Source organism: Ochotona princeps, chromosome 10 (genome assembly GCF_030435755.1).
Source record: "Ochotona princeps isolate mOchPri1 chromosome 10, mOchPri1.hap1, whole genome shotgun sequence".
NCBI lineage: Eukaryota > Metazoa > Chordata > Mammalia > Lagomorpha > Ochotonidae > Ochotona > Ochotona princeps.
The window spans coordinates 31,545,256-31,572,609 of NC_080841.1; the positions used below are offsets into that span (position 1 = coordinate 31,545,256).

The 27,354-nt window shown below is 47.9% G+C and overlaps 2 protein-coding genes across 17 annotated transcripts in view; one reads left to right on the top strand and one right to left on the bottom strand.

Moving 5' to 3' along the window:
- The window catches only part of DNAH14 (dynein axonemal heavy chain 14), a 230,288-nt gene extending 229,149 nt beyond the window's left edge, over window positions 1-1,139 (top strand). For all 15 annotated transcript variants that reach the window (XM_058669242.1, XM_058669230.1, XM_058669231.1 and 12 more), the window contains one exon: window positions 933-1,139. In XM_058669242.1, the coding sequence (XP_058525225.1) occupies window positions 933-1,139 (207 nt within the window). The remainder of the gene's footprint in view (window positions 1-932) is intronic.
- Window positions 1,140-1,739: 600 nt separating this feature from the next.
- LBR (lamin B receptor) lies at window positions 1,740-25,617 on the bottom strand. Of its 2 annotated transcripts, XM_058669243.1 has the most exons (14): window positions 25,485-25,617; window positions 21,047-21,225; window positions 19,425-19,652; window positions 15,132-15,227; window positions 14,726-14,918; window positions 12,577-12,773; window positions 11,093-11,147; window positions 9,974-10,165; window positions 9,280-9,383; window positions 8,958-9,083; window positions 5,918-6,086; window positions 4,249-4,329; window positions 4,040-4,162; window positions 1,740-3,497 (listed from the first exon to the last, which is right to left on the bottom strand). In XM_058669243.1, exons 2-14 carry the CDS (start codon window positions 21,209-21,211, stop codon window positions 3,337-3,339), a joined length of 1,890 nt encoding a protein of 629 aa, XP_058525226.1. In that variant the 5' UTR covers window positions 21,212-21,225; window positions 25,485-25,617; the 3' UTR covers window positions 1,740-3,336. The 2 variants fall into 2 exon arrangements, with proteins under 2 accessions (XP_058525226.1, XP_058525227.1); XM_058669244.1 differs by lacking the exons at window positions 19,425-19,652; window positions 21,047-21,225; window positions 25,485-25,617 and adding an exon at window positions 15,880-16,122.
- Between the last annotated feature and the right edge of the window lie 1,737 nt (window positions 25,618-27,354).

Sequence of the window (27,354 nt, forward strand, 5' to 3'; positions counted from 1 at the left end):
CCAGCTGTATATCAGGAACTGCTAGACCACCAAGCCGTCCCTCAGGAACACAGGTCCCATTCTGGTTCCTGTTTTCCACAGCTGCACAAGGGAGGGTTGCTCTATTTCAGGTAACAAGCAACATTCGTAATTCCCAAATGGGGTGGCTGTGGGGAGTGTAGCCACACCTGGAATGCTGGCTTCCCACATCAGAGCGCTGGTGCAAGTCGCGGCCCCTCTGCGACAGCTCCAGCTCCCTGTTGACACTCCCGGGGAGAAAACAGGATGGTCCAAGTGCATGGGGGCCCCTGCCACTCACATGGGAGACCTGGGTGATTTCAGACTCCTGGTTTAGACCATTTAGGAAATGCACCAGCAGACGTAGCCTCTCTGTCATTCTGCCTTTCAATCTTAAAAAAAAAAAAAAAAAAAAAAAAAAAAAGCCTACAATACAGCTTGAATCCAAAATAGATGCTGTGCTTATAGCCAGTATCACTACTCGGGAATATACTCATAAAGTTGTGATCATCTTTATGTTTTTGAAGAGATGTATTTACTTTAATGGCAGTTGAAAGAGAGGTCTTGCATTTGCTGGTTCACTCCCCCAACTGACTGCAAAGGCCTGGGCTGGATCAGGTATGCCATATGGGTGGCAGAGGCCCAGCTCTTGAGCCATCCTCCACCGTTTTCCCAGGCACCTTAGTAGAGCTGGATGGGAAGTTGGTCAGGATACACAGTTCATGTGGGGTGCCAGCTGAACCAGCGGCACCACAAATGCCTACTTCCATAATGCTGAACATTCCCCAGACATGATTTCCATATGTACTTACCGTATTATAACAAATGAACCATCTTATAACAAATTCCCTAAACCTATCTTATGCAAAACACGAGCTACTGGTTTGCATGAACTACATAATTTGACTATTGGACTTTTTTCTTCTTTTAAAAAGATTTCTACAGAAACAGCAGATTCTTCAGGGCGGACAGATGCAGCGCAGTATACTTTTGAATGCCCAGTTTACCAGACACTTAAGAGGTCCAGAGTTTTGACTACCGATTCACCAACTAACTTTGTAACTTCAGTGTATCTGCCAACAAAGAAACCTTCTAGTCACTGGATCACAATGCAGGTTGCCTTACTGTGTGAGAATGAATGAAAAATAAACTTATACTGGCAAACAATTAGAACTTTGACTCTAACCAGATTTGCATGTTTCAAGGTAGTTGGCACACTCCAAAAGAGCAGCAGTGGTTTCAGCCAGGCTGGACCCATGCAGTGTATACGAAACCTCACAAAAGCAGTGTGCTGTTCACCTTTGTCTAGGAAACCATGACCCTAAAGGTAAAACCATTGTGTTTTAAGAACCATGATACAGAAAAGAACCGCAAAGATCTAATCCTGTCAGTGGCTATGTATGTGTGTGAAGTCTTGGTCCCTAGTGTCTTGCGTTCATGAATAGGTTAAAGACAATCTTTAAATCTGGCTTTCCAATTAAAGACAATTTTTTTTTTATAGAGGAAAGAAAGATCTTCTGTCCATTGGTTCACCCCCCAAGTGACAGAATTTTAATCCAGTTATGGTGCCTGACCTTGGTACCTTTTAGGAATTAATTCCGTTTCAGGGGTGGGGCCCTGTGCCTGGTGTTTCCATCCTCTTGTTGCTTCCAAGTGAAGACTCCTTGTGGGTGCAGGAGCCACAGCAAGGTCATCTAAAGGTGCCTGTCTGAAACCCACCTTGAAATGAGGCTCCAAGGTGATCAAAGCAACATTTTTATTCGCAACTTTCTCACTTAAAAAGCATGTCAAAACTAAAAACCAACTGTAGCCGAGATCCAGAAATGGCAGCATGGTGTTGACAACAGGCTCTCTTACCAGGGAAAGAATTGAATGTCCTTATCCTCTGTCAAAGCATCGTTGATGAGTTTGGTCCAGAGCATGCTGGGATATCACTTTCCAATGTCCCAAGAAAAGCATAAAACAGCTGTTTGCATATATTGGTACGGATAAATCGCTGACAATTTCACCAAAACAACGTTTAGGGATTGTAAGATGCAGACTGCTAGAGAAAGCCAACTTCATGGTCACATTTACATAAGGTAAGTTACATACACTTCAAATGGCAGTGCACAATGAACACTGCATATCCCAATGGCTCATACAGAAAATGAAAAAACCCAACATACACTATGCATTATGCTCCCCTTTGTGTAAAAGATCCTGAGAGCAATTTAACTCTCAATATAAAAGTTGAGTGAATTTGCTACTGTTCCATTAGATTGAGACTGCATCAACTTTACCAGAATTTAACAGATGTGCATAAGGTAGCTTTAACTATTAAACTTACAAGAACAAAGTGATTTAAAACTAATCTCTTACATAGATAGTAAATATAAAGAATTTACAAAATACAGTATAAACTGCATGAGTTAAACAGTAGCAAAAACACTGAATTTAAAAAGTCAAAAAGGTATAAAAATATTAGCCTGAAATGGCAAAATTTCCAAATACCAATGTGTGTAAAAATGTTTAAATAATGATGTTACTTCAAAAATATATATTTTACTTTTTTCTATCTGCAACAGTTTATAAAGGCAAACACACCTGCAATTGAGGTAGCAAAGCCAAATTCACAAACTTTGGAACAAGAAAAATATCCTTCCTATGTTTTAACAGCATCTTCTATACAATATGAATTGTAATTGCTTCAAATTTGTAAATTCACATGTTATTCTATAAAACAATTTAAAATACTGAAAATGCTTTTGTTAAAGATCTTTAGTCCTGACAATTATCTCACATTCAAAATACTATACAGAAAAATCTGAAGTCACCATATATTACATAAAAGTATATGCTATATTTACATTTTCATATGCAGTTCTAGAAGCTGAAGTTAAGCCAACTACTACTAATGGTTTCCCTTAAACAATGTTTACCAATATCTCGCATCACTTTTCACATATAGGATTCAACAGACCAGTTTTTAATTTTAAATCACATAATAAAAATGCTATTAATGCAATAAAATGTACATGTTTAATGTAACAATGTTTTTATGAAAAACCCAGCAAAAGTAAATTTTGAAATCAAAAACCAGAAAAATATTCAAGTGCATTTATAAGACTTTTGCTTTCAGATTTTTAAGAATTGAAACTTTCCCATAAAATGCTATCATTTTGTATTTTTCCTGTTAAAAGTTTTAATATAGCTATATTCTAACACCTGCTACTTGGCTCTATAATCCTGTCTCAAAAAACACAGAGTCCCTCAGTGCAACAAAACAAAGTTCATTTTGGAATTTTTCTTTGTAAATGGAAGCCAGAATCACAGGTGCCTTACAATCTCCAAGCAGACTCAGTAAACGTACGGCACGATCCGGTAGGGCACGCGCTGGCAGTACTTCTCCCAGGCCAAGCCGTACTTCCTCCTGCAGCAGCGCTCGTCACGGGCCTCGCGGTGCACAAGCAGGATGGTGAAGTAGATGGCGTAGAAATAAGGCAGAGCGTGAGTAAAGCCTGTGGTGGGAACCGCACACAAGTCAGAGCCTGCAAGTATCCAACAAACCTAACATTTCTTCACTTTCTCCAACCATGGGGAAAACAGCTCTCTAACCCCTGCAGATGTGCTGCAAAGGAAAGGCATCCAGAGGAGAGGCCAGGTCCACCCGACATGCCTGCGCCGGCAGGACCCTTGACAACAAGGGAAACACAGAGCTCTCCCAGCCTGCTGGCTGCCTAGACCCAGCGCAACAGGGAACCAAAGAAATCAAGCTTCCTGCTGTTCTTCAAAGGCTCCATGCAGAGTCTTAAATAACAAGCAGGTCACATTCTGCTTAGAGAAGGCTGCCAGGCACAGGTAAGAGTTACTTTTACTAGCAGTCTAAAATAAAACTGCAGGCTCTAACTTCTGAGGCTCCCACCCTTACAAAAGAGCAGCATCCCAAGCAGGGCGGGCGTCTGCCATGGACAGCCACAACCACCGCAGGATGACAGACGGCCAGACCCCAGCCGCCCTGTACCAACAAAAGACCCACACAGCTCCTTCAGGGAACACTTACCACAAGGGAGAGACCACGCCAGGGCCATGATGAGATCGCCCAAGTAATTGGGGTGGCGAACAAAGCCCCACCAGCCAGAGACAAGAAGACTTTTCCCCGTTGCAGTGTGAATGGTTTTTAAATCTAACATAATAACAAAACAAAACAAAACTTGTAATGACTTCTAAACAGAGACAAAATCATGAATATAAACATAAACCAATACTTACGTGCCAACTTGGGATCAGCAGGATTTTTCCGGAATGCATTTTTCTGAGAATTTGCACATCGGAAGATTACATACCCAGAAACTGTAATTTAAAAACATTTTTCTATGTTATTATTTAGATGTAATCTTGAAATCATCCATAGTTTCTAAGAGATTGCTTGAAAAGACACAAACAAGAGTATATTTTCTTAACAGCAACTTAAACTCTTAACCGGGTTCAGTGCCATCGCCTAGTGGCTAAATCTTCATCTTGCACACCCAGGATCCCATATGGGTGCCAGTTCATGTCCTGGCAGTTCCACTTTCCATCCAGCTCCCTGCTTGTGGCCTGGGAAAGCAGTGCAGGACGGCCCAAAGCCTTGGGACCCTGTACCTGTGTGGGAGACCCGGAAGAGGCTCCAGGCTCCAGGCTCCTGATCGACTAAGCTTCCGTCATTGCAGCCACTAGGAGAGTGAAGATTTTTTTTTTTTTTTAAATCGGAAAGGCAGATTTACAGTGAGAAAAAGAAAAAAACTCTTAACCCCAGAATAACTCTTCCAAAGTCCTGACTGTCGACATTCACAAAGCTCACCAGACCCTCAGGACTAATAGCACATCTGAATTGGGGCGGCCAGGGTTTGTTCGGGTCCCAGCCGCAGCATGCACGCGTGCGTGCACACACAAACCCTGTGGAGTGGGCACCAGAGCATCTAACCGCTGCCGTGTACTCAGATTTCCAAACAAGCCCCGGTTTGTCACTAATCCTGTTAGAGTGATAACTGGCTCTGCCCCACACCACACACCCCCTCTCATGAATCCCACAGGGGTGCAGCTGATGCGGATGAGCAGTGCTGAAGCTGAGTGTTCATTTTAGAAGCAACTTCACTTTGTCCTCAGGTGCTGGCTACCGCAGCCAAACTAGGCACAGCTCTCCGTATTTCGGGTTCAATGTACATTTTCTCCACTCAGCCTCTGATGGAGGTGTTTAACAGTGCAACATGAAAGGATTTAAAACCACAGTCACCCCTGGGCCTCAGCCACGGTCGGAGTGGACTCGCCTTTCCGCCCACGCTCAGCTCACGCCGCCCCGCTGGGCCCTGCTGAGCTGCCGCCTGCCGCCTCTCAGCTTCACTCACTCTCCTCCCCTCATGTTGAGGCCGTGGCCCACTTCTCCTGCTGGAATGCAAGCCCCATGAAGCAAAGCTTCCTGCTGGGAAAGCAGGCACTCAATGGTGAATAGTTTGGGAAACAATTGCATTTGTTAATTTTAAAACATGGTTTAAAACTTATCCTAGTTAAAGCACGACTACAGAAGCCAAGATGCCCACCATCCCAATGACTTTACTCTGGAACTAATTATGACCACTTGCTTGGCATGTTAAGAGGCAGACACCAGAGGTGGGCCTTTGGAGTGCCGGTTAGGATGCCTGCATCCCCTGGGAGTGCCACACCGCTCACCGCCGCCTCAGGCACACTCTGGAAGGCAGCTGTGATGGCTCCAATGCGATCCCTCCCTCCCACGTGGGACATCTAGACTGATGCCGGCGTTTGCCTCAGTGGGGCTGTCACAGGCATCTGAGAGGGAAGCCACGGGGTGGATGGGAGCTCTGCCTGCATCTCAGAGTGCCTCGCATTTAAACAAAGTTAGATACCAGAACACAACAGACTCAGTGCAGCCTGAAATACATACGTTTCAGAACGATAATGAAAGAAGCCACTGGCCAAGACACTTCATTAGGATGATGGACTAAGTAAAAAGCTTGGAAGCTGTAGATAAATGGAACCCACACCAAATCTCCAAAAGCCAGCATGAAGCCGAAGCCATCACGGATGATATCCATGGTCGTCAGCACCGCTTCCTGCAGGAGAATCAGGCAGGTCAGCCTCTTTTTCAGTCAAATGCATAAAGGGCCATAAGCGCCAATACCACCCCGCAAGTTTGTCTAAGCTGGGGAGGGTCTGGCCTCCCTGGGCCTGTTCCCCACTACTCGTCACTCTGCCGTCACACTGTTCTGTTGCTCTGCCACCCTCTTCCAGGCGCCCTCCTCCAGTCGTTCTCCCTGCCGGACCAGCAGCCTCTCAGAGGCAGGGCCTGCCTGGTTGCCCTGGCAGAGCACCTGCAATGGAGCAGAATGTGTTCACGCTCCGTTTTGCTGAAGGAGTGATGAGGCCACCAGTTCCCACTGCTTCTGTTCCATGCGCCCTGACCCAACATCTTCATCTTTTTGTACAAAGTTTCCAATGAGCTGCCTGGCAACATGGACAGCCTGGCTGCTCAGCATCTGGCCAGCAGGAGCCCATGGCAGGTTCCTCTGGACCTGGATCCTTGCAGACAGCACCCAAGGGAACATTTCTGAGGCCTGGCTGGCAGCATCTCTGCCTCCAGGGCTTTCCACCAATGGGGAAGAGTCCATTAGTGAAGGCCCTGTGAGGACTCAAGCTCCAAGTTAAGGAAAAGGATTGATACCTGAAGATTTTGTCTCCCAAGCAAGAAACAGAACTGCTCATAGGACAGACAGCAAGGAAACACAACAGTGGTCTGTCTGCAGTCAATGGGGTGCCTGCTGCTTTGACCCCCTGACTGAGACAGAGGGACGGTTTCAGTAGGGGCATGAGGGAGTGGGAATTCAGAGGGGACATGATGCCAGGCCTACTGCATCTGTAAAACGGGCAAAAACTTTGCCTAAGAAAGTTACTATGCATCTGCTAACTGCTAAGTGGCAGGCCAACCCTATGCCAAACCCTAAGTCAGTCCCAGCCTCGAGAAGTTGATTACAACTTGGCTGTCACTGGCGACATATAGAAAACTTGCCAATTCCAAACCCCTACCTTTGAGACAGAGCTCTATCATCTCATGTTCTGCCTCAAGCACCAAGTACTCTCTGTTAATAGGAGTCGACATGTGGTTAAATCCATAGAATATATATATAAATCTACAGAATGTATTTTTTAAACCAACTACATGACCAAAAGCAGTCATCATGAATAACTGGAGAGGTACTGAAAAGGAAGGTCTCAGAACTTCTTGAAGTAGTGAATTAACATTTGATGGGTGGCATGTAGCCTACGTATTAAGGAGTTGTTCTATTAGAGCAGACAGATTTACGGAGGGCAGAGACCGGTTTCATCTCAAGGCATGTGTAATTTCTATAGGATTTCGGTGTCAGATACCACCACCACCACCACCACACCCGCTCCATGACAAGAAGCCAGCGATGGTGAAGCGGGAGGTGCATGGGAAGATGCTAGCCAGGAGTGTGGGTGGGCAGCGGTTAAGTCACGGCGTGGGGTGTCTGCATTCCATATGGGAGAATGCCATCACTCTGCCTCTGATCAGCTGCCTGATAAAGCATGCTCTAGGAGGCATATGAGGTTTTGAATGTGTGAGACCTGCCACACATACGGGGAAGCCAGAAGGCTTCAGAGTTCTGGCTTCAGCCTGGCCTTTTGGGGGAGTGAATCAGCGGTTGGAAGGTCTAGGGGTCAGAGCTGTGGTTCAGTAGAACAGTTCTACTTTCCAATCCAGCTGCCTGTTAGTGAGCCTGGGAACACAGTACAAGATGGCCCATGTCCTGGGGCCCCTGCCGGTCACATGAGAAAAAGGACAGTTTCCAGCTCCTGGCTTTGGTCTGGCCCAGTCCTGCCACTGACATCATCTGGAGAGAGAACCAGCAGATGAAAGGTCTCTCCCTGTTACTCCCTCTCTAACCCTGCACTTTAAATAAATGACCCTTCAAAAAAACACTTTTTTAAAGAATCCGAGGTCAGCAAATTGTGAACATAACCTGGCTACTTGTAATTACGACGGTTTACCTTAGAGAAGTCTTCACCACCCAGAGAACAAAAGTCCTTGAAATACCAACACAAACTCATCAAATCACCCCAAGTCTGCGCCATGGTCCTATACCAAGGTCACACCTGAAGACAGGGCTTAGGGACAGAAGGTCCTGACGGCTGCATCACGCAGCTTATCAAAAAGCCCCAGACTCAAGAAGACAACCAACCGGAAGAAATGATTTTTAAAAGGACTAAGTCTAGTTTCAACACAGGAAAATCTGCAAACAGTGTTTGACATTTCAGTGTATGTACATAATGACCCAAAGTATGAGAAAAGCCATGAGTTGGAAAGTTTTATTTTGCTGCCCTAATTGTATCTTAATTTCTGATTAGAATGTATCTCCAACTGATTAGTTACTTCTAAGTTTTATATAGTTACATTCACAAGACTTACAACCCACCAACCTTCACTATTTGGAATGCTATTTTGCTACTTATTGACTCAATAAAATGTATTTTTACTTGAAAAACAGATATCCAGCTCCCACCCTCTGCTTCATCTGGACCAGAATAAAGCCAGGAGTCAAGAGTTAAATTCAGGTTTCTCTCACAGATGGCAGGGCCCCGCCCTCTTGAGCCATCACCTGCTGCCACCCAGAGTGCACATGAGCAGAAAGCTGGCATTAGCAGAATGGGAACTGGAACCTAGGCACTCCAATATGAAATGCAGAGACACATTCCCAACTGGCATGAGCCCTAACACCAAACATCCACTCCCGTGGCTGGTGACAACCTGGAAGCAAGAGCCAGTGCCTGGGACCCTTGTGCCTGTCTCCGTAGGTGCCATCTCCTATCATGACAGTCTCCTCCCTGCCCACCTGAGGGCCTTCAGTCCCATCTCTAAACCCACACGCAAAAAGCCACCTGACCCCAGATCCTCAACTCTTAATTACCTCATTCCAGAGAGCATCTACCACATACAAGAGCTGGAAACCGTTGACCAAAATCATTGCCAAGGATGGTGTGGCACGGTTGTATAATTTCATTTCAGTCAAAAGCAACACCAAGTTAATGAGCACCTAAAAAAAAAAGGGAAAGAATAGAGTCCCAAAGTCCCTAATAAAGACATCTTAAATCTCTGCAAAATATTTAATGAAAATAAGTAGACCGATTTATGGAAAGCTCTAATTATTCCTTAAAATACTTTTAAGGGGTCTAATTTCTTTCTAAATGCAATATTTGTATTAACAAATTAAAAAAAAAAATACAACGTACCCATCCAATCAATCCAGGGCGCAATTCACAAAAGTATTTGAGATCAAAAGTACCAATTCGAGGATTTAATTCACGGCCAATGAAGAAATCATAGACAGCATTTCCTGAGGAGGGAAAAGTTTTTACCCAAATGGTGTTCCAAACCCAGTCCTGCCTGAGGCTTTCAAACTGTCCTGCTGCCTAGAAGCCAGGATTACACTCCAAACACCTGCGGGGCTCTGGGGAGAGCTCGGGCGGGGAGAGATGAGGCCAACCCATCGCCAGGGCAGCTGCAGCAGCCTTGGGGGACCCAGGCGCCTAAATGCCACCAACTTAAAACGAAACTGGAAGGTTTTTTCCTAAAGTACACTTAAAATTTTTAAATAAGCAATTTTTTTAAAATGACCAATTTTTTTAGGTCAGAATCCAATCTGTAACCTGTATTTTGAGATAAAAACAGTATTTCTCATGTCATGAGACTTATGTTTATTAAAATGTCTACTATCACTTCACTAAAAAAGGAAAAGGGACAATATGAGGGGGGAAATGAAAAACATCTTCCTCCTCTATTTTTCCTTCATCTTTCCATTTTTGTTTTTCTCATCGTTTCCCATCAAATGAAGCTAGGAAATGAAGCAGTCTATTCAGGTCTGGGAATGGCTGCCCGGGCACTCTGGAGTACACACAGCCCGCCAGGCAACTGTCCGCTGCTCACCAGAGCTGTTGGACGACAGTTCCTCCCTGGGCGCCTTCAAAGAGCGTGCGTAGAGATAAACACTCAGGAGTACAGAAAACACCGTCGCTGCAAGGGCGAACTGCAGGAAGTGATTGTACAGGTAACGCAGCTCTATGCCCCAGAAGAGACAAGCACCAACGGCTGCAGAGGTCAGGAGAAAAGCATAGAATCCTTAAAAAGAAAAAGCAGAAATGGAGTGTTAACACAGGGTCCACATGATTCATACCTGCATTATTCAGACTCAATAGAAACATGCAAATAAGCAATCCCCATATGCTACAATATACTGTGATACTCAGGAGGCCAGACGTATAAAATGTATTTTCAACTTACAAGGGGTTCATCGGGACCTAGACCCGTCATAAGGAGCATGTGCAATGCAACTCCAGAAAAGGAAAACACTCCATCTAGTGAAATGGAAAACCACTTAAGGATAGCTACAACACTGACATCTTAAAATCCTCCTCCATGTTTTCAAATGGCAGTCGCACAGCGCCCCGAGCACACTCTGCCCATACATAGAGACGAGACTACCAGGGCAGCACCTGCCCGCCCCCAGCAAGGACCCACTGCAGCCACTCAACACACATCAAGAGCATCTGCTCACACTGGGCGGCGTCCTGGCACCGGGGCCCAGGAAGAACACAAACAAGTCCCAACCATCACGTGCCATTCCAGTAGGGATGGCAGAAGAAAAAGAGGAGCTGATGGTCGCTAGAGCACAGCTGTGACAGAGGGGAAGCAGCAGCTATCAGACACCGTGTGGGCAAGCTCTCAGGCCAAGGGAGAGTCGGACACTGCTTCCAGAGCAACCCCGGCCAGGAAGCGAGGGTCCCTGAGGGCGTGTGTCCAGGACGGTGTTGGGCTTCCCAGGCTGGGAGGACCTCAGGATGATCAAACCTAGGCAGCAGTGTTTCCCACAGGGATCAGTGCTAGCTGTCGGGTCCACAGTGTGGCTGCATGCCCTTCCATCTAGTAAGAGATGATTCACAATCAGCTACTCTACTGTAACCAGCCTGCAAAGTTTAAATAGTATACCAACCAAAGTTTAAACTATGAAGTCACTGAGTTGTCTTAAAAAAACTTAAAAAAAATCACCATTTAATCTATACTTGAGTCTTCTTCCATTAATAAGAGGCGTTCCTTCTACGACCTTGAAAGAAAAAAAATTAATTTAAAAACACATCGCCATTATGTATATGCTATATATCATATATAGATGTCTTTTACTATTTCATCATGTCTAAGAGAAAGGGTATCTTCTGGTGAGGAAATGTATTAATATGTTTCAAAAATCTCAGTGACAAGCCCCTGAGGAAGCAATACCACCTTCCAAAATGTTTCTGAAATGTAAATCTAGCCACAGCTTGACAGTGTATCAAGCCTGCTACTACAGCCGGGCTCCCCTGCACTAGCACGAGACTAGATGGGCTTCGAATCCCTTTGTACTTAGTCACCTTTAGCTCAAGTCTTAAGTGGCTTCCTACCGCTCACAGGATGGAACTCCCCTCCACTCCACCCCACTAGCAAGGTTCTTTCCAGGAGGGCCCTGCCTGCCTTAGGGAATCTGCTGTGGCCGTGGACCAGCACAAAACACAGAGCACACCCGCACACTTTGCCATCTGCACATTCATGTGACCCTGAGGTAGGAGACCGAGCCTGTGCCTCCTGGATCAAGATGGTCTCCCCTCTCCACGTGGCATCACCCCAGCATGCAGAACATGACCCTTGTGTGCAAGGGAGCATGTGACTTGAGCTGCATGAAAGGTCCACTTGCCTTTGGGCAGCCATGTTTTACTGGCCAAAAGAACACTTCCATAGGTAAATACATGATTCTCACCCAAACTGCATTTCTTGATCAATAGTTTGCACCTGCCTTGCTCTGGATTAACATAAATATAACTGCAGAGCTACTATAAAAAGTGACAGACGCTGTTACGGCAAACATCCCTGCTGGAGCGCTTAGGCAGGGTGACCGCCTGTAGGCATTCAGTCGGCCGTCTCAACACTGCACTCACCACGCCTGGTCAACCCAACCCCATGGTCAACAGACAGCTGGCAGACTTGCTCAGCCCCAAGTGGAAGGCCCTTAAATGATTTATTGCTTAGGGCATCTCATGTTTCCTTCAAATATATCCACTACACTCAGCAATGGGAACAAAATTTAAAGCTATTGCCTGCATATATAAATAACATAAAATGTTCTCAACAAATTTCTGAGAGGGCTAAAATTAGAAACTATCATACTTACAAAAAAAAAAAAAAAAAGGGAAAGGACACAGCCCCTGTGAGTTAACCATGTAAAGTGCTGCCTCTGAAATGACACATAGTAAAGGGAACTCTCCACCCAGGCAGGCTGTTTTGCAACAATTGTTTATTTCCTATTTGTGTTGGGAAACTACAAAAGAAATCTCAATTACATTTTTTAAATAAAGTTCTGCTTCAATAACGAAGTGTTCCCGGGCCCAGAAATGATGCCTTATCAAACGAAAACCAGCTTTCTCACCTTAAAGCTGCTGGGAATGTGTCAACATGGAAGGAAAAGAGTACTGCCTGATAAGCCTGTGCCCTCTCAGACTTACCTTCCCAACTGGCAGCAGATAGAACAGAGCCTGAACAAAAAACCAGAGCAGGTAGATCCCAAACACCCTGGTTTCCCACAAAGCATCGAACGTTGGCAGAGGAGGAGGGAAGTTCAGCAGACTGGGCTCATCCTGTTTACACATCAGCAACAGCAGGAAGAGGAAGACAGGCAGGCCGATCATGATGAAGAACGCACCTGCAGCAGTAAGTGAACATCCAAGACTCAACAGCAATCCAGAGTGGTTACTCAGCAAAACATCCTCAGACACCTTTCCCTAACATTGGAGCAGCTCCGGAACCTCATGCCTGGCTGCCTGGCTGTACCATCAGAGGTTCCTCACTTCTACTCATCAGCTACCATGGCCGGCACCCAGGAGCATCAGAGGAGCAGAGGCGGCTGGATCCTCTTCAGAACCCAGACTCTGAAACATTTCACCACCGACTCCCTGAGGAGCAGGCGGGCTCAAACATCAGCAAACTGAATATACAACCATCTGGAAGGCATCAGTGTGATCTCAATAGGAAAGGTCCTATCCCTGAGTCCCTAACAATTAAAACGGCATCATAGTACCTGGCATTATAGCCTAGTGGCTAAAGTCCTTGCTTTGTACATACTGGGCACCAGTTCTAATCCCAGCGGCCTCGCTTCTCATCCAGCTCCCTGCTTGTGGCCTGGGAAGGCAGTCAAGGATGGCCTAAGGCCTTGGGACCCTGCACCCACATAGCAGACCCAGAAGAAGCTCCTGGCTCATGGCTTCAGATTGGCTCAACACCAGCCATTGCTGTCACTTGGGGAGTGAATCAGCAGATGGAAGATCTTCCTGTTTCTCCTCCTCTCTGTATATCTGCCTTTCATTAAAATAAATAAATCTTGGGCCCGGCGGCGTGGCCTAGCGGCTAAAGTCCTCGCCTTGAAAGCCCTGGGATCCCATATGGGCGCCGGTTCTAATCCCGGCAGCTCCACTTCCCATCCAGCTCCCTGCTTGTGGCCTGGGAAAGCAGTAGAGGACGGCCCAATGCATTGGGACCCTGCACCCGCGTGGGAGACCCGGAAGAGGTTCCAGGTTCCCGGCTTCGGATCGGCGCGTTGCGGCTCATTTGGGGAGTGAATCATCGGATGGAAGATCTTCCTCTCTCTCTCGCCTCCTCTCTGTATATCTGGCTGTAATTAAATGAATAAATCTTTAAAAATAAATAAATAAATAAATAAATAAATCTTTTAAAAAACAGCATCATATCCACCTAAGTACATAGAGGCCTTAAGTGATACTAGGTATCACTGCTAACAGATTAGCTAGCTGGGATCACAGAATACAAAGCAATGAAGCCTGGTGGGGATCTTAAGCCATTTAGCTAAAATTAATTTCAATGGACAATCGTAACATTGTCTCAGTTCCTCCACCCAATCTCTGATCTGTCCAGCAAACCCTATGACCCATTTTGTTCCTGTAGCTCATCCCCACTGCTGCCAAAGCAGACCCTGCCGCCTCAGGTCTGGGTATTGACAGAGCTCCATGTCCCCCTCTGACATACAACTTCCAGGTCAACCTTCCCTTATCATTCCTCTGTTCTTCTCCAATTGCTAAGATGTTTCTTTTTTTTTTTTTATAATTTTTTTTTAAAGATTTATTCATTTTTATTACAGCCAGATATACACAGAGGAGGAGAGAGAGAGAGGAAGATCTTCCATCCGATGATTCACTCCCCAAGTGAGCCGCAACGGGTCGATGCGCGCCGATCCGAAGCCGGGAACCTGGAACCTCTTCCGGGTCTCCCACATGGGTGCAGGGTCCCAATGCATTGGGCCGTCCTCAACTGCTTTCCCAGGACACAAGCAGGGAGCTGGATGGGAAGTGGAGCTGCCGGGATTAGAACCGGCGCCCATATGGGATCCCGGGGCTTTCAAGGCGAGGACTTTAGCCGCTAGGCCACGCCGCCGGGCCCTAAGATGTTTCAAAGACAGTCATACCGACATCTCTTCCATTTCACGATGACCCTGTAAATGCGCCCTGGGCGGCCTCCATCCCTGTGTGCCCCCTCTGGGAAGCCCTAGCCCTGGGCCCTGCCTGTGCCAGCCTCGCACCTGAGCACAGGCGCCTCTCCAGTGTACCCTGCAACCGCTGTAGCTGGCCCAGTTCTGGTACCTACCAGGGGCTCCTCCAAACTCCTGGTCCTCCTTCTGGGCAGGGCTCATTTCAACGGTCCTCATCAGAGCAGGTCTTTTTGTGACAACTTCTTCCTCCTTAAAATCTGCTTCTTTTAATTTGATCTCTTCTTTTCTTGGACGAAGGCTATACTGTGTAGATATGTAACTGCTTTCTTGTGGCAAATGGAATTTTTCCTTATTAAAAAATAAAGGACATTAAATATCTCATCAACAATTACCACGAATGTTATATTGACTAATTCACCATCTCAGTTTCAGTATCTAAGAATAAACCTATTAAGTTCATCCGGTCTTAAGTCAAGGACAGAATTTCAGAGCAGATTCTAAAACTCGAGGATTTTCAGTGTGCTGCTGGTGCGAAGGAAGGCGGATGTGGGCCTCTTGTACCTGCGTGATCTTGGGGGGTAGGTCATTCTTCTCCACATTCTTCTCCACGCGCTCAGGCTCCCCATTGTATCTGCTGATACTATTTCCAAAAGGCTTCTACATGGAAACACACAAAACATTTAATCAAAGGAACTCTTACGACAAAACAGTATGATGGTAAAAATTTACCACTGCGACAATAAAGCAAACGTTTTTCTCAGTCCTATTTCTGAAGTTCAGCCCCCTCCTGTTAAACATGAGGGAAAATAAAGCTGACTAGAATTTGCCAGTCTTCAAAAGCCTGGGTCTTACGACACTGCTTTATTGCATAAGCTCTTGGATCTTTCAAATAAAACCAGAATGCTATCATTTCATTGACAGCTTGATACTCCAATCATATCTATGAGAGGCAGATGAAGTATCATACATCCAATTAAGTCATTTCAGCATAGCTCGCTCTGCCACAGCACCTACCCTTGCTCAGAAAACAGAAAAACACATTCACTGTCTTCTGAATTTCATGCTACCTTGTATTCATTTAGCTTTACGTTTTCTGTTTAAATTTCATGACTCAATCCATCAGACAACAGATAAGTTATTGAAGTTGCAAAAGATTTTTCAAACTAAGCATGACTGAAATCTGTAACTCTGCTCCTTTTCAAATCACTAATTGTAACACTAATAGACTAATGGGAAGACAACAAATTTAATATGCATGTATATCCTTCGGGAGGAGAGCATGAATATAGTGTATCAAGGGTAAAACAACCGTCCGCAATCCCACGGGGTGCCAGGTCATGTCCTGCCTGTTCCGCTCTCTATGCAGCTTCCTGCTAACAGCCCGGGAAAGGGAACGCGGCCCAAATGTGTGGACCCCTCCCCCAGCTGGGAGACCTAGAGGGTCACAGAAGCCATCTGTGGGTGAACCAACTCATGGAAGATCCATTTTCATTCTCTCTCCCCCAACTCCCTCTATCCCATGCTGTAGATCCAACTTTCAAATAACTCTTAAAAGAAAAAAAGGGGAAGTATTTCCCTCTCTCCTTTCAAGAGGCACCCCACCTTGGGGAAGGCACTTCCCTCTTCTTTCCCCACTCACCTGGTCACTTTGCAAATAAAATTTCTCTGTCTGGAAAAAAAAAAAAAAGGTTCTAGTTCAAACCAAGGTCTGAACAGTGATAAAATTCAATATACATCTGGGGCCTAATCCTCTACCTACAGGCTCCAGCATCCCATCTGCGTACCAGTTTGAGTCGAGGCTACTTTTTTTCCCATCCAGCTCCCTGCTTGTGGCTTGTAAAGCAGTAGAAGATAGTCCAAAGCCTTGGGACCCTGTACCCATATGGAAACTTGGAAGAGATTCCTGGCTTCAGATCAAACTGGATCACCTCAGCTATGACCTTTGTGGCCATTTGGGGAGTGAACCAGCAGATGGGAGATCAATTTCTCTCTCCTCTTTGTAAATCTACCTTTCCAACAAAAATAAATCTTAAAAAAAAAAATTCAACATACACCTAAGTTCATTAAAGTGCCAGTGAGACCCTTCACAGCAGCAAGAAGACTGGCCAAAGCTCTACTTCACTTCCCAGGTCTCTTTTGTTTTGTTTTGTTAAGCTGTATTTATTTTTATGGAAAAGGCAAATATACAGAGAGGCGAGAGAAAAAAAACCTACATCCACTGGTTTACTCCACAAATGTCCACAATGGCCAGAGCTGAACCTATCCAAAGCCAGAGCCAGGAGCTCGTCCAGGTCCCCTATGCAGGCACAGGGTCCTAATGCTTTGGGCCATCCTCAGCTGCTTTCCCAAGCCACAGGCAGGGAGTTAAGTTAAAAGAGAGCAGCCAGGACACGAACTGTCACCACATGAAACCCCAGCACATACAAAGCAAGGATTTAACCACTGAACCATCGTGCTGAGCCCTACTTCTCGGTTTTTCTGATGTCTAACTACAACCTGTAGTGACCCCAAAGGCATTACAGTGACACAGCTGGTTGACCAAACCTACTTAACACCCAGTTCTCTTAACTAAATGAATGGGTGACAGGAAAATCAACTTGGACAGTTTTTGTCAGAAATCATAACTAGGAGTCAAAACTAGTGACAATGCTGCTTGCAGTGGCCTTTCACACAACACATGGTAGACCCAAGGTTCCGCTGGTGACAGGCAAAGCCAACCTGGAGCTCGTGTGTCACCAGGGCCTGAGAGACTAATATAAGACAAGTCCTAAAACAAGGGGTCGCAGAAAACATCGAGCACAGCTACGTGACCTGGCCAGGAAGGACACTGATTAGCAGTCAGGATGGCCAGATTCAACAGGTGCTACTCAAAATGCACATTAGAAGACTGGATTAAAAATCCTTGACAATCACACTGGTCAAAAAAAAATTACTGAAATACTCAAAATGAGAAAATGGGCACTCACACTCTACTGCAATAAACCTTCTTGGAGCAATCTGGCAATACATACGTGGGCACCCCCCCCAAAAAAATCTGAAAAATGTTTATCATCTTTTCATCTTTATGAACTTTTGAAGTGCCTTCATACTAAAAGCATCAAATCCACAGTGAACGTATGACCCAGCAGTTCTACTTGCAAGGAATTACCCTGAGTTTATTATCAGATGTTGCATAAAATTCTTGTTCATAATAGTGACACTAAATGTCTATCAGGGGTCCGGCCTGGTGGCCTCGCAGCTAAAGTCCTCGCCTTGAATGCGCCTGGATCCCATATGGGCACCGGTTCTAATCCCGGCAGCTCCACTTCCCATCCAGCTCCCTGCTTGTGGCCTGGGAAAGCAGTCGAGGACGGCCCAATGCATTGGGACCGTGCACCTGTGTGGGAGACCCAGACTAAGTTCCTGGCTCGTGGCTTCAGATCAGCACAGCACCGGCCACTGCGCTCACTTGGGGAGTGAATTATTAGACAGAAGATCTTCCTCTCTGTCTCTCCTCCTCTCTGTATATCTGACTTTGCAATAAAAATAAATCCTTTAAAAAAAATGTCTATCAGCAAGAGGTGGTGGCCAGAGTTGCAGCACAGCAACTTAAACCCCCGTCAGTATCTGTTCAAATGCGGCTGCTCTGCTTCCAACCTGCTCCCTGTCAATGCACCTGAGAAGGCAGCGGCAGATGATCCAAGTACCCGGAGCCCTACCACCCACACGGGGACCCACAGAGCTCCTAGCTCCGGGCTTCCACCTGGTCCAGACCAATCACTGCTACTCTTTGGGGAGTGAACCACTGGACTGAAGATTTGTTTCTCTGACTCTCCCTATTTTACTCTGCCTTTCAAATAAAATTAAATGCTAGAAAAAAAATAAGTCAGCTTTTATGGTTATTAAAAGTCAAGCGAATGGAATAAAAGATGCCTTTTGGGGGGCCTGGTGTGATGGCTCAGTGACAAAATCACTACCTCATATACTCCAGGATCCCATTTGGACACCGGTTTGTCCCAGAGGCCCAGTTCTCATCCAGTTCCCTGCATGTGGCCTGGGAAGGCAGTGGGGGACAGCCAAAAGCCTTGGGACCCTGCACTCACACAGGAGACCTGGAAGAAGCTCCTGGCTCCTGGCTTTGGATCGACTCAGCTCCAGCTGTTGTGGCCACTTGGGGAGTGAATTGGCAGATGAAGACCTTTCTCTCTGTAAATCTGCCTTTCCAATAAAAATAAATAAATCTTTAAGAAAAAAAAAGGGGGGAGGGCAGAATAAGATATATCCCATTCACTGGTTCATTCAACCCCAATGGCCATGGCTGGTTAGACTCAAGCCAGGAGACTCATCCAAGGCTCCCATGTGACTGCAGAGGCCCAAGGACTTAGACCACAGTTTTCTGCTTCTTCATGCACATGAGCAGGGAACTAGCTTGGAAGAAGAGCAGCCAGGATTTGAACCAGTATCAATATGGGATGCCAGCATCACAATCAGATTAATTCACTATGCCACAACACTGGTCCCATATCCTAATTTTTACATGTCCTTTACTGTGCTATAGACTCAGTTTACAGGCTCATATACTTCGGTAATCCCAACCAAGCACTGTGGAAGTAAAACTTCCTTGTGACACTGTGAAAACAGTTCAACATATAGCCCATGTCTATTTCAAATTTAAACACTTTCTTAAAAAACCACAATATCAAACAGCACTTCTGATAACTTGCTATGTGAAATATGTCTTCCATATAACCTTCCAAAGTCTTTATCTTAAACTTGATATTTTACTGACATTATATTAATGACAATCAATTTGAGGGAATATTACATAATGAACACTTCTCAGAAGAAACACTGTGTAAGAATAAAGGCAAGTACCAACACCAGTGGAGTCAATTTAACTTCCAGTATTTCCCTCCGGGTTTCCTTTATGTCCGGCTGGTGGGAAGCCGAGGCAGATCTTCGAGAATTTCTAGGTAGCCGACCAGGGGACCGAGACCGTGACCGTGACCTTGACCGACTTCCTCGACTCCCTCTGCTCCCCCGACGTCTGGAGGGAGAACTGGAAGTTGAACCACTTTTCCTTTGTTTAAAGGACGCTAAAGGCTAGAAGAGGGAGAGGAAGGAAAACAGCTTCACTACAAATGATCATCCACAGACAGACTCGAACCAGTGGAGAATCACAAAGGTACTAACTGCTGAGCGGACGCTCACCCGTCAGGGCCATTGCAGGACCCGAGGCTGGCCCGGGAGAGACCAGGGAAATCCGCTGCAGCCACAGCCCAGCTCTCCTAAGACAAAGATGCAGCCTTTTTGCTCCCCACTGTTCCCTGCAAGTGTTTCTGCAGAATTACTGTGTCAGCTCCATTAGTATACGTACACGCCCAACAGTGTTTGCAGGCAGGGTTAAAATTAACGCTGATGAAAACTGGCATGTTAGAAAAAAAGAAATTAGAACACAACTAATCAGAAAAATTCATTCCACACCTGCACTCTGAACAAAACCTGCTAGCAGGTGTTGGAAACAGTGCAGGTTCAGTTTATACAGCAGCGTTTTCTCATTCCTGACCAACCCCAAGCGTTCCTGCCACTGCTTCTCAGTATCTAGATCTGCAGAAGGCAAAGTGTGGTCCCGGCCAGCCCTGCTTGATGTAGCCCTGGACCTAGAGCTGCTTTTCCATTTAAGTGATCACAAACAAAACAAAACAAGAGAGAGAGAGGAAGGGAGGGGGAGAGAGAGAGAAATCTCCTGATATACGAAATTCAGATTGCAGGGCAGAATAGGTGTGGCCTGGCCAAGCAGACAGGGCTGACAGTTTGCCCTCTCCCAGACCCGGGCTCAGAGCACACAGAGTAGGATGCGACAACTGCTGGTGACTGGATTGCAGTAAGGATCAAGGCTGGTAACAGGTGGCAAAAAACTGTTTCAGCATTTTGACAACCGTGTCTGTTGAAGGTAATGATAAAAATGTGTGGCTTTTATTAAGTATGTCTTCTTTTTCACAGTTTAACCAGGCCCTCACTGTACAGGGTGAAAGCCATGGGCTGAACTCAACAGCTATTCAATGTCACTCTCCTGATGAAGCCCAAACCCTTTGACAGGAAAGGTAAGCCCCTTCCAGTGCAGCCCTACTTCCCCCTTGGCAGCCCCGACCGTCACGCCCTTCCAGCGCCTGGCTGGCCTGTGTGGAATGCTGCCCCTCCGCAGAAGCCCTCCCAACAGCTGAGTCTGCCCTCAGCCCGGGCATCAGGGCCCCCCAGTCCCGGCCTTCATTCTCCGAGATGTGTTCTATCCCACCCATAGCAAGCTCCCTCAGGAAGTACATGCAGCCCAATGGAAACATCGACCTTCCCCAGGAAACAATACTTCTTGGCAATGAAGCCCAGGCCCGGCACGCACTCCCAAGGCCCACAGCAGTATGTGACCCCGGCAGGAACTTGACCCCAAGCACGCTGGCCTTAGCAACCACACCACTCAGGGAAACCAAAGAAGTTCTTACCTTGATGTCACTCTCCTTCAGTTCCAGCTCAGTTCCATCTTTGTATTTCACAGTGTAGAGCTGGGATTTGCCATCATGGCTCAGAATCTCCACTTCATAATAAAGTGAACTCCCCGGCCACCGACCTCTTACCACTTCACCGTCAGCAAACTTCCTACTCGGCATTTTCTGAAATTAGTCTGAGTAATTAAGAACAAAAATTGAATCAGTATATGCATGCTATTTTTTTCAAAGACTGATCTTTACACTTCAACTTTCCACAATTTCTTAATAAATAATCAAATTTAAGGAAGATTTCTGGAGGAAAGGGTGTATAAATCACTTTAAAGATGAAAAACTGGGGCTGGTGTGCTAGCACAGCAAACTAATCCTCTGCCTGCTAGGCCAGCATCCCATGTAGGTTGTTCAAGTTCCAGCTGCTCCACTTACGGCCTAAGAAAGCTGCAGAGGATGGCCCAGGATGTTGGGCCTCTGCATCCACATGGGACACGCACAAGAAGCTCCCGGCTTCCACAGACCGGCCACTGTGGCCACTTGGGAGTGAGCCAGCAAATGGAACCTCTATCCCTCCCTCTGATTTTCCAAAGAAAATAAATAAATAAAGGGGAAAAAAGGAAGAAGAAGAAAAAAAAGATGAGAGGGCCCAGTGTAATAGCCTAGTGGCTAAATTTTTGCCTTGCATCTGCCGGAATCCCATATGGGCACTGCTTCATGTCCCAGCTGCCCCATTTCCCATTCAGCTCCCTGCTTGTGGCCTGGGAAAGCAGTAAAGGATGGCCCAAAGCCTTGAGACCCTGCACCCACGTGGGAAACCTGGAAGAAGCTCTGGCCATTCTGACCAGATGGACGGATGATCTCTCTGTAAATCTGCCTTTCCAATAAAAAAACTAATCTTTAAAAAAAATAAGAACATTGAAGTTTAAGGGTTAACCAAATGGAATGGAGAATATATAAGATGTTCTTTCTGACACACTGTATTCCATTTGGAATCACTTTATATAAAGGATGATTTAGTTGATATGGCATTAAACATCAAACACTAATTGTGCAGGTTCACTAATGCAGAATGCCACCCACCTACAGACACCATATTTCTTGCTAATCAAAAAGGCACAATCTCACAAGACATGTTTGATTTGTATTACTGTGTATTGTTTTTACAAAGTTTTTTTTTTTAAGATTTATTTTTACTGGAAAGGTGGATCTACAGAGAAGAGACAGATCTTCTGTCCGCTGATTCACTCCCTAAGGAGCCACGACAGCTGGAGCTGAGCTGATCCAAAGCCAGAAGCCAGGAGCTTCTTCCGGGTCTCCCATGAGGGTGCAGGACCCCAAGGCTTTGGGCCATCTTCTACTGCTTTCCCAGGCCACAAGCAGGGAGCTGGATGGGAAATGCAGCAGCCGGGACACAAACTGGCACCCATACGAGATCCTGGTGCTTGCAAGGCGAAGGTTTTAGCCACTTAGCCATTGCACTAAGCCCTACAAAGTTTCTTTAAATGCATTTAATTACATTCTTAACAAATTATTTTTACTGAAAACAGAATATGAAACAGACTAAGAAAACAGAATGCGCAGCTAATATTCCAGTAATACAAGAAAAATAAGTAAATTTAGAATGAACAGCAAATTTGGGCATTTTAAATTTCAGCCAAAACCCTAACGTACACTAAATAACTCTGCCGACCACCCACCTAGACCAGCATGTACCTGGACTTCATCCAAGCTCACCTCTCTCAGGCCTAGAGCAGACATGGACCCCAGTTATAACATTCCTTCCCAATGACTCAAGATCTGGGCAGCCTTAGACACACAACCCTTCAAGACGCCGCCAACTAATCTGCCACAACTGTCCCTTCCTCGAGGCCTGCAGGACTCCCTGGAGCGTCAGCTCACGGCTAGGTGCTCCCAGTTCCTGGGCAGGCCAGGCTTCTTTCTTGGCCAACAAGCAAGTTCACACCCATCACCTGTGACCCTTCACCACCAAACCAAAGGGCCAAGCAGCTGACAGGACGACGCAGATGTCTTAAGTCACTTTCACCTCCCCAACAGCCTACTTCTCAGCATGTGGTCCGAGCACACAGAAACACATCCCTCACTCAGGCCTGCCGGATTCTCCTACAAGGACAACATGAAAGGCCTCCCAAGCCCTCTAGAGAACTAGACCTACCCCTCCTGGGAAAGTTTGAACACCACCTTCCTTCACTGCTAATCATCTGAGAAACAACTTAACAAGCTTCACTTGCTGAGATGGGCTTTCAGATAGACTGTAGATTAAAGAAAATTCAAGCACTTATCTGGTGGTTAGGAGATGTCAGTCACATTACACATTAGGCAAGAGCCTGACTTCTTCCCAAACCCGAGACAGCATCAGCAGGTAAAGCATGGGTGCAGGCCTGGCGTATGAGCTCAGGCCTGCAGGAGGCGTCACTCCAGGAGCACTTGGGCAGCAAGGGAGCAAGGGACACCTCTGGACAGGAAGGAGGGGCACAAAAAGGGAAGGTGACAACAGCCAGCATGGTGCATTTCAACATTTAGCCTCAAGCCTCCAAGGACAAAGAAAGAGGAAGGAAACGCGCCGCGCTTCTCTCTTCTCTTGTGCCCCCTTGTCCTGCCCGGACCCCCCAAAAATCAAACCACTGTTACTAATTCTGGTTCTGCATCGCTCACCCCGGGTTTGAAGAAAGCCACTTCTACCATGAAGCCCCGGGGACTACCAGTAAAGGTCCAGGAACAGATGCTTTCTGGACCTTCACAACACACACCCGTTGGCATCCTAGCCTGGCACCCCCACCCCACCCTATGAACAGTGCTGTGCACGGCAGAACACAGGTCAGTGCCAGTGATTTTTTCCGTCATCAGGTAAGTAAAAATCAGCCATCCGGTGGACGCATGCTCCATCTCTGAGCCTGGTTTTTTTAACACTATAGTTGGGACTCGATAGTGATCTTTCCCGACAGTTGAAAACAAACCAGCTTCTTCCTTCGGAGATACTATCTCACATACGCACACATGTTCCAAAAGACGAAGCCAGCAACACAGGCCCACCTCCCAGTCTGCACCAGCGCCACGCGCAATCGTGGAAGGGCGGGGATACGGCGCAATCACATCCCAACAGGATCTCCTGCGGGCGCCAGGGCAAGCTTACCGGGCGGGAGACACCTGTGCGCGTTGCTAGGTGCTCGCTGGCAAAGACAGGCTCTCCTTAGAAAGGATGGGTTCGCTCTATGCACTCAAAACACTTCCTGAGCTCAGTCCTCAAGAGCAGCCCCCATGAGCCAGTCGCTTTCGTGCTTCCGTGGCAACCGGCCTCGGAATCCTCCTATCTTGAGTTACAATACGATACTATTTATCAACGCGACGGAACTCCCCGGCCGCCTTGCCCTGCCGGGGACCATGAGTGGATGGTCGGAAGCCATCAGCAGCTCAGGTGCAGCTCAGGTGAAGGTGAACAGCTTCCCTTCAACACCTGAGCCCACCTGCCCGGAGAACGCACGAACCACCCAAGCATCGCTCGCTCGCTCGCTCGCTCGCTCCCCGTGCAGCCGGCAGCACGTGCAGAGAGGAATGCCACCGCTTGGTCCCCTCGTCCCCAGACGAGGCTCTCACCTGCTCAACTGGCACCGGAGTTGTCGCCAAGGCTCAAAAGCAAGCCCCCCTCAGAGCAGTTAACCAGTGAGAAACCCCCGCCCACGCGTTTCCACGCCGGGCCCTCGCGCCTATGCCCCGGGCGGTCCACTCGCGTGTCCATTACGTCCTTTTCCCAACATCTCCAGTCGACACGGCGCTCAGCCAGACAGCTTGGGACCCAGGCCCTGCGTTATCAAGTGCCTCTGGAGGCTGCGCGAGGCGCGAAGCAAGCTGTCACTTTGGCCAAAAAAAAAAAAAATTGTTTTGCTTTTACCTTAAAAGGGGGGCCGGGGAGGGAGAAGCAGCTCGTGTCGTAGCAGACTAATTGCTACCGGTCCAAAAGTGCGTGGGTTTTTTTTTCTTGTTTTGTTTTTTGATTGGTTGGCTATTTTTTTCAGACGACCGAGGCCGGAGCCAAGGAAAGGCCGGACCCGTGCAGCGACCCAGCCCGCCGCCACGAGCTGCAGCGTCCGGCACCGGGCACCCGGCGACCGGACAAAGACACCCGCCGCCGCGCGCCTCCAACATGGAGGGAAACGTCCGCAGTTCGAAACCCGCCACCCCATTTCCGCAGCGGGCCTGCCGCCGCCCCAGACACGGCGGGCGAGGAAGGAAAGAGGCGGGGAAGGCGAGGCCGCCGCGCCAGGCCCTGCGCCCGAGGACCCAGGTCCCCGCCTCGCCCGCCCCTACGTTCCCCTCTCCCTCTCTCTCCCCCTCACCCCTCACGCTGCCCCCTCGGAGGCCGCGCCGCGCCAGGGGGACCGGAGAGCGGGGTAGCGGGGTGGCGGGGCGGAGCAGGGGGGCTCACCTGCGCCGGGCTCCGGCGAGAACTCACACCGAGGCGGGAACGTCGCGCAGCAGCACCTCCGCTGCCGTTCCGCGCGCACGTCGCTGTCGGCCGCGCTCGCGCGCCGCCCGCGGTCCCGTGGCCCGGGCGCGCGCACACCCGGCCCTGGGACCGCCCCCTCGGGACCGCCCGACGCTCCTATTGGCTCCCTCGGCGTTTTGAATCGTCCCAGGAGCTGGCGATTGGTCACGCGACGTGGCGCGTCCGCGGCTCCGGTCCCGCCCCTCCCCGCCCCGCGGCGAGGCCAGGGAGTCCCGGGACGACGCCCGGGGAGGCGGGGAAGGGAGCGGAGCGGGCAGGTCGGCGCCTGATGCCGCCCGCGGAGGCCCTGCGTGGCCGGGCCTTATCTCAGCCGCCCAGGCGCCCTCGCAGCCCACCGGCTGCACCGCTGCTCGCGTTTTTCCCTCCAGGAGAGACGCCAGAGAGGTTTTGAGGTGGCACGGCGGCTTGTCCAAACAGCTGAAAACAGAAAAAGAGGCTTCTACGAAAACAGTTCGATCGGTCTGAGGCGAAGGCGCTTTTGGTGACAATAGCTTGAAGGTTCTCGATCCGTGGCAGGAGGCCCTGGACGAGACCGCAGCTCCTGCTTGGACCCCGGCGACCAAAGTGCGGAAGGGCCCGACGCCCCACGGGGAGTTGTTTGGAGAAACGAGTTGTTTGCAAGGGAAAGCCCTGTCAGGAAACGGTATAAAGTACGCTGCGGGGGGGCTGGCGAGGCCGAATGGGCACCTGCTGGGCACTGAGTCCCTGCGGATCCTCCACCCTCTTTTTTGACCACCCCCCCCCCCCCGCAAGTTATCATTGGTTAGCTGGCTTCCTTCCTTTTGAGGTCGAGAGTTTAAAACAGTTCGCCTGGCTTCCCTATTTTGCAGTGTGGTTTTTAATCAAAGTCGCTCTGAACGCCCTCACCGCGTACATTTCAGTGAATTTCCTGCGTGGGAAGCGCCGTCTGTGAAAGCGCGGGCACCAGTGGGTCGGCTCTAGGCCAGACTGGCCTCGGGCACAGGCCTGGGCAGCTCGGAAACAGCACTGAGCGTTCTCAGCCCTTCCTGATGAGGGGAATGAGTTTCCTGATGCAAGGCCATGAGCTGGGGAACCGTACCGTCCCACACCCACCCATGTAAGCCTATCTGCCCACCTGTCAATCAAACAGCCTCCTTCCCGGGAAGCTCTCACTGGGGACCTGGCTTGGGCACAACCCTGTAACCACACTCCTTCCGACCTTGTAAAAGTGGCCGGCAAGTGTGCGAGGCGTGCTTCCAGCAGGATCCTGACTGGGAGTCGCTGAGAGTTCACTTTCTCTCACACGTCGTACACAGTAGAGGTGCCCATACTTTCAATGCAAGGACCAGAAATAAGGGGGAACTCTCCCCCTTTCCCCCACCTAGCACTCCTGATCTCAAATGGCCACCGCAGTCACAGAATTCACTCTGGATGGAAATCAGAGCTTACAGAAACGCACCTTACACTCCGAAGGCAGGTATAACAGCACTACTTTCACAGAATCTTGCCATGAGTGACAGAAATGAAAAAGCTACATCACATATACAGGGACCTGAGAACCAAAAAGAACTGTCTCTCTTTCCTCATAAGTTATGCACAACCAAGAACCAGTGGATGGAAGTTCTGTCTTGTTCCTTAACTCTACCTTTAAAAGAAATTATTTTTATTGAAGGGCAGGTTTACAGAAAGGAGAGACAGAAAGATTATCCATCCACTGGTTCACTTCCCAAATGGCCACAATGACCAGAGCTGAGCCGATCCAAAGCCAGGAGCCAGGAACTTTTTCTGGGTCGCACGGGTGGGTCCCAAGACTTTAGATCATCCTCTA